Consider the following 7,319-nt stretch of genomic DNA (forward strand, 5'->3'; position numbering starts at 1 on the left):
ACAGTCCTCACCTCTTCGGTCAGGCGCTGGCACGGGACCTCACTTCCTGCTCCCTTACCCCCAGCACACTCCTTCAATATGTAGATGACCTCCTTCTTTGTAGCCCATCTCTCAGCCTCTCAAGACAACATACTGCAGATCTCCTCAATTACCTTGGCTCTCGCGGTTATCGGGTCTCCCCAGCCAAGGCTCAGTTATCTGTATCTTCTGTAACCTACCTGGGGCTCCACCTTACCCCTACCACAAAAGGTCTAACAGCCGACTGCACCCGGATTATCCGTGAACTCCAGCCTCCGGAAACAGCGGAACAAATTCTCTCCTTTTTGGACCTTATAGGATTTTTCCGACACTGGATCCCTAACTTTGCCCTCCTCGCTAAACCCTTATATCTGGCTGCTAAAGAAACCCCTCAAGGACCCCTCACCTCTCCTTCCGCCGTTCGACAGGCCTTTCTCACCCTCCGTAACTCTCTGATGTCTTCTCCTCCCCTTTCTCTGCCCAACCCAAAACGACCTTTTCACCTTTTTGTGGATGAACGGGCCGGAATAGCCACTGGACTCCTTGCCCAGCCTGTAGGGCCTTCCTACCGCCCCGTGGCTTACCTCTCCAAACAGCTGGACTCAACCATTCGGGGATGGCAACCATGCCTTCGGGGCTCTAGCAGCGGCAGCCGAACTGACCAAACAAACACTCAAACTGACTCTGGCCCACCCACTAACCGTGTTTTCCTCCCACCGGCTGGTCGACCTCCTAGGCCACAACTCTCTCTCCCTCCTGGGCCCCTCCCGCATCCAGGAGTTCCACCTACTATTCATTGAAAACCCAGCTATTTCTCTTGATCTCTCCCCTCGCCTGAACCCGGCTTCCCTCCAGCCTCCTTGATTCAAAAAATCTCACCATCTGTTACGGCAGCCGCCCAAATCTAGCTGATACTGGGTTTCTTTGCAACTCATCCCTCACGGTAAACACATCAGTTGAAGCACCACCAGGCATGTTTTGGTGGTGCAATGGTTCCCTCACAAAAGAGATCAATTCTTCCTCCCCCTTCCCATGTATCCCCGTTACTCTCGTCCCACAATTCACACTGTATAGCCAAGCCGAATTTTCCTCGCTAATCACGCCGCCCTTTACCCGACGAAAAAGGGCCAGCTTTCTCCCTATAGTCGCAGGCATTTCCCTCGCCTCCTCTCTCGTTGCTGCGGGCATCGGGGGAGGAGCCATAACACACAGTGTCTCAACATCCCGTGACCTAGAACAGAAGCTCCAGCTAGCCATCGAGGCTTCTGCCGCCTCCATCTCCTCTGTCCGGCGCCAAATCACCCCCATAGCCCAAGTCGCTCTCCAGAATCGACGAGCCCTGGATCTCCTGACGGCCGACAAAGGAGGTACCTGCCTCTTCCTACAGGAGGAATGCTGCTATTACATCAATGCAACAGGACTCGTCAAAAACAACGTAAAAGCCCTCCATCACTTAAGAGAAGAACTCCAACGCAAACACCAACAGTCCGCCTCCCCAGTTCCCGATTGGTGGCGATCCACCCTCTATACCTGGCTAACACCAATCTTAGGCCCCTTAATTCTCATCTGTATCTTGCTCACGTTTGCTCCCTGTTTTCTTAGCTTCCTTCACAGGCGCATGGAGGAAGTCTCTCGGGTGGACACAAACCAAACGCTCCTCGGTTCTTACACCTTGCTTCCTACAGAACCCCTCACTGGTCTCCCCTAAGCCTCGGACCTCTGGTCGCCCGACTCCCCTTTCGACGCCCCCATTCAGCATGAAGTAGCCAGAGATCAGAACACCGCCCCATTACACCAAAGATGTCGGGATGTAAGGCCAACTGGCCCGAGGCAGGGGAAAACAATCAGATTCACAGTTTGCATCAGACCGAAATTCCCCGGACCACCCAGTTCCAGAAACTGCCCTGGAGACATTCCGGACCACCCAGTTCCAGGAACTGACCTGGGGACTTTGAACCCAGCCCAGCCTTCCCGCCTTTCGAGGGGCGGGACTAACGGTCCCCCAATATACCCGAAAAGACCACCAAATAAGGAATACCTCCCAGATTCACCACACCCTTTTCCCTTCTTCCCTTATAAAATCTTGCCCAACCCTCACCCGGGTGCGACTTCTCTGGCCCCTTTCTCTCGGACCAGTGAACCTCGCCCGGGAGCGCTCCCCAGTAAAGCTCACTTGAAGCGTTCCTCTGTTTCGAGGTGCCATTTGTTAAGATCCGACCTTACATTGACAATTGTAGTTGTTTTTTTTTTTTTTTTTTTTATCTTCAAGAGTTTCACTGTCCTGGCATATAGTAAACTTAGCCGAGGCTTGAAAAAGGAAATGAGTGCCAGGAAGGGAGAAACAGTGTTTTGTATCTGGTAAATATTTAAGACTCTGATTAATAAGTTATATTTTCTGAAGTTTTTTGCTGGTCTCCCAGCGTTACATCCTCTTCTCCCCCTCCTAATACTGAGTGACCAGAAAGGAAACCTTGGTAGCTGCATTTACCCCCCTTAAATTTTTTAGTTTAGCCTATGAATTTTTATTGTAGAATGATTGGAAAGTTTTTTATTCTCCACTAACATTATGCCCTGAGGAAACAACTCTCCCCAAATCCCATCACTGATAATTGGATTTGATAATACAGATGACCGAAAACCAACAATAGGTTAAATACAAGTGTCATAAAAATGCTCTGCAAAAATAGGTTGGTAGAATCCTAACTTCCAAAAGGCTTTGAAAGTCTAAAAATTAATTAACTATAAATAAATGTCTCTAGTTTTGAATCAGAAGCAACCCTAAATTGATGTAGAGATAATAAAGAAATTATAAAGAGAATTGAGGCAACAGAGACATCATTAATTTTTGAGGAAAATGGTAAATCAAAGGCATTGTAACAGCTACTGGGGAGAAGGAAAGTGTTCAGTAGCTAGGCTTCTTGTTTCCAAGTGATAGCTGACATGTTTTTGTTTTTTAATTTTATTTATTTATTTATTTATGGCTGTGTTGGGTCTTCGTTTCTGTGCGAGGGCTTTCTCTAGTTGCGGCAAGTGGGGGCCACTCCTCATCGCGGTGCACGGGCCTCTCACTATCGCGGCCTCTCTTGCTGCAGAGCACAGGCTCCAGACGCGCAGGCTCAGTAATTTTGGCTCACGGGGCTAGTTGCTCCGCGGCATGTGGGATCTTCCCAGACCAGGGCTTGAACCCATATCCCCTGCATTGGCAGGCAGATTCTCAACCACTGCGCCACCAGGGAAGCCCTGACATGTATTTTTGATTAAGGATGAATTGAGTTGTATCATTGTGTTGGATCATTAACTATTAGTTGAGAACCTACTATGTACCAGGATTTCTAGTATGTACTGGAATACTGCAGGGAAGTAAAAATAAATGTCTTTGTTCTAAGAGTTTTTAGACTTTATTATTAAAGATATGTATTAAATGATGGCATAAACATGATAATATTCTAATATGGAAATATACTTAAGAAATATACATAGTATTATAAGAAATAAAAATGGGAGAAATAATAAAGTCTATGAATCAGGAAAAATCACTCAATGGAGAAAACATTTAAGGTGAACCTTGCAGGGCACTCCATGAATCACATGTTATTAGATGTCACCCTGAAATAAGGCTTATGATTATATAATTCTGATCTGCATTTCTACCAAAATCTAAAGTTAATCACTTATGAGAGCCTATGGCATCTAGGTGGTGCCAGTTTAGTTATCTCCTAAGCAGACAAGTTTGTTAAACTTCCATCCTGTGGTTAATCTTCCCTCACTGAACTCTGAAGACACCATTTCCTTCTGTTCAATAATGATGTTTGTTAGCTCTGAGCTCTGAAATCTCTCTGCCTTTAAAGGAGATTAAGTAAAATTAATTACTTTTTCTGCTCCCATGTGTAAAACAGAAAAAAGAAAACTTTCCCCTGCTCCATCATCCTCATATTCATGGCTGTCTTTACCTGTCTATCTACTGGCCTGTCTGCCTATCTATCATCTATCTGTCTACTACCTACTTATCTACTTACCTATTAGGGAGGTGGGGCGAGATGTAAAGGTGGGAGATGGAGTCAATAGGAAAGAAAGATGACAACTAGCCAAGCCAATAAAGCATATATCATTGAAAAATGGAGACTTGACTCCACCCCCATGCCACACAGTTATGCAGATATTTCTGGCCTTTTAATCCATGCTATGTTCCTATATGCTTGTTTCCAAGATCAAATGATATCTTTTCTGTAGTGCACCATATTGCTTACCAAGGTAAGGCAGTGTTAGAGTCTAGAAAAGTGTGGCTTAAATAAATGTAAAGGTTTGCACTTCTGATTCATTTCATTTTAATTCTCAGAGAACAGCCTCTTACATATTCCACTTATATTTATATGCAATTTTGTAAATCACCCACGTGAGTAAAGAATGTAATCCTCTGTTTAAATGAAATAGCAGTGTTGGTAGAACCAACAGGGTCTAGGACTCAATATAAGAAAAGCACGCTAGAAGGCAAGTAAGAAGGGAAGGAGACATGATGGCAGCCCAGCCCACATACTCTTCAATTTCAGCCTATATTGTAAGTTCTTGACTTTTTTCAGAAATAAGATTTTTCTCATTTTCAGATACAAATGATGCTCTTCAGGAAAACTGTGTTCATTTTGGTATGATGAGCAGTGTTCATCACTAATCCACATATCCTGAGGCTGAGTATAAGTTAAGGATTCCATTATTATAACAGTCTTCTTGTGCTATTCTTTGCTAACACTATAATCTTTTTGTATCCTTATCCCATTGACACTTTTGTTGGCACATTATCAGCAATAGGGAGTTTTCATCGTAATCATGTCATATGTTGATAGGAATTTCTAAAGATAGCCTTATTGATCCATCATATGAACTAAAACCTTAGGAAGCAGAGAAGATAGAACTTCTATTGGACTATAGTTATTTTAAATATAGACAGAGAAGGCAGATTTTTATCTTTCTTAAACACTTCCACTGTCTTAACACAATAATTTAAATCTTGTGTAATGACATAAAATTTCTTAGTCTCTAAATGATGAAAAAAACCCAACATAAGTACAATCTTTGAATGTATATATGCTATGAGAAATGATACACATTTCTTCTTCTTGCAATGCAGCTATGCAGAAACAAAGGTTATTATGTTAGAGAAGATAAGAAAAAGGAAAAATATGAAAAGGAGTAAAAACCAAATTAAATTTGACAATGCTGTCAAACTAGCTTTGGGTGCACTCATGCCTTTCATTATATATAATCAATTCTATGTCAGAATCTCATCACCACCAGTGGATGAATTCCCATAACTTACTGACAGGTAACACTGCTTTCAGGCTTTTCTCACTTCTACTCTTCTTGTTTTTATTTAGGGAACTAATCTTTTATTACAGACATTGTCTGCTTTAGGTTATTCTCCTATTAAAGAATATTTAATCCGTTACAATCAAAACAGAAATATCAAATGGAAACCAACTCTTAATACTTAACTGATATTTTGAATTTATTTCCTCATATACTTAAGGTTTCTTACATACTTTGCTTATTCTTTTCTATTATGCTTCAGCGGTATCTTCTTCATCTTCTCCTCTCTTTAGGGTAAATATATGCACTTTCCCTTTTCTGGCTCAACAGTCACTGAAACAAAATATTAATATTGATGGCTGTAGTACAGATGAGGATTTTTACTTTCAAAACCAGCATTGTGCTTATATATGTTGCATGCACAGTGAAAACTAAATACATGGTAAAATGAGAAAGGTTCAAAACATTCATTTCTCCACTTTCAATAAATAATCATTAGACCATACTATGTGTCAGACGTTGTACAGGTCATGATTTAAGGTTCTGAATTTGGACACTTAATTTGAAAACAAATTTGGCTTATTGATTAGCACATATCAAAATGATCCATTGTAAGGTGGACCAAATATAAACTTTAGCTAAGCTCTACTGCTACTTATGTTGACTTCAATTAATCTGTTAAGAAATAAATATTGTGTGCTAAGTTTTGTCTTAGTATATGTATTGAGCTTGACTAGAGGGGAGGACAGATGGACTAGATAAAGAAAATGACATTAAAAGATAAGTGGAAGAAAGTCAGAAATAAAGAAATAAATAAAGGAAGGAACAGAGGAGGAAGGAAGGAAGAAGGAAAGAAGAAAGATGAAAGCCGTCTGGTCTATCCTCTGAAATATTTAAAATCTAATCAGTTACCTAAGCGTGAGCTAGGCAAGTGCAGAGACATACAACTAAATGGGTGTTTGCAGCTTTCCAATGCTACCCAGCTTCTCTACAGAGACTTAACCAAAGTGAGTTTTCAACACAAGCCAACAGAGAAAGTTCAGACGAGCCCAGAGTTACCGCTGGCTTCTTCCATAAGGAAAGAGTCACGCTAGCACTGAAGAGTTTACCTACTAACATGTTAACAATTCCCTGCTGGGTCACATTTACGTACTCTGAAGTTCCAGTCTTACTGAGTCATTCGGGATACTAGAAAAAATTACAAGTTGATATTTTGTTAAATTTTAGAACATATGTATGGATGATATTGCTTTGGGAAATGTTCTTTTCTTTTCCCTCTTGAAGTATCATGGTGTATTTGGGTTATAAATTAGCCATTGGTAGAAGTAAAATGTTTCAATTAATAGATATAATTGATGAAAACATTTAAACAGCATATTTTTAGTTTTTAATTTTTTAGCTTGTACTCTTTCATTTTTTAAATTAAAGTATAGTTAGTTTACAATGTTCTCTGTTAATCTCAAGTGTACAGCGAAGTGATTCAGTTATATATATATACATACTATATATATAATATATATATTCTTATTCAGATTCTTTTCCATTATAGGTTATTACAAGATATTGAGTATGGTTCCCTGTGCTACATAGTAGTTCCTTGTTGTTTAAATGGACTTTCTAAATGCCTTGTTTCAGAATGGAATAGTGGGAAATCTGAACTTTGTAGACATGCAAATACATATTCAAATATTAACCCATCACATAATTTGGGGACTAATTAATTAGATTCATTAACCTGTTTGATACTCATTTTCCCCATCAGCAGAATTCAAGTCATATTATTCTTTCTTAGAATTATTTTGTGAATTGAATAAAGTAGCATTTATACCACTTGTGAAACACTTAACACAGGGCTTGAAAAATGGAGGTGCTGAAGGAATGGTCGTTGATTGATCATAATGATGAAAACGACAATAACGAAGATGATAAAGCCTGGCATTAACGATATTCAATACATACTAGCATGCTTTATTTGGAAAATATCACATTTGACTTAATGC

General features: G+C 40.5%; 1 protein-coding gene across 1 annotated transcript; it reads left to right on the forward strand.

The window, feature by feature from the left end:
- Nucleotides 1-991: 991 nt before the first annotated feature.
- LOC149749293 (endogenous retrovirus group FC1 Env polyprotein-like) lies at nucleotides 992-1,726 on the forward strand. Its single transcript, XM_089909881.1, has one exon. The coding sequence runs from the start codon at nucleotides 992-994 to the stop codon at nucleotides 1,724-1,726; it is 735 nt and encodes a 244-aa protein (XP_089766007.1).
- Nucleotides 1,727-7,319: the final 5,593 nt, after the last annotated feature.

This window comes from Delphinapterus leucas, chromosome 4, assembly GCF_059928025.1.
Source record: "Delphinapterus leucas isolate spDelLeu-1000000601 "Yukka" chromosome 4, BTC_Dleu_Yukka2, whole genome shotgun sequence".
Taxonomy (NCBI): Eukaryota; Metazoa; Chordata; class Mammalia; order Artiodactyla; family Monodontidae; genus Delphinapterus; species Delphinapterus leucas.

What these genes read in the sequence shown, in the direction of transcription:
- LOC149749293 (XM_089909881.1), top strand. Translation starts at nt 992, where the DNA reads ATGTTTTGGTGGTGCAATGGTTCCCTCACAAAAGAGATCAATTCTTCC.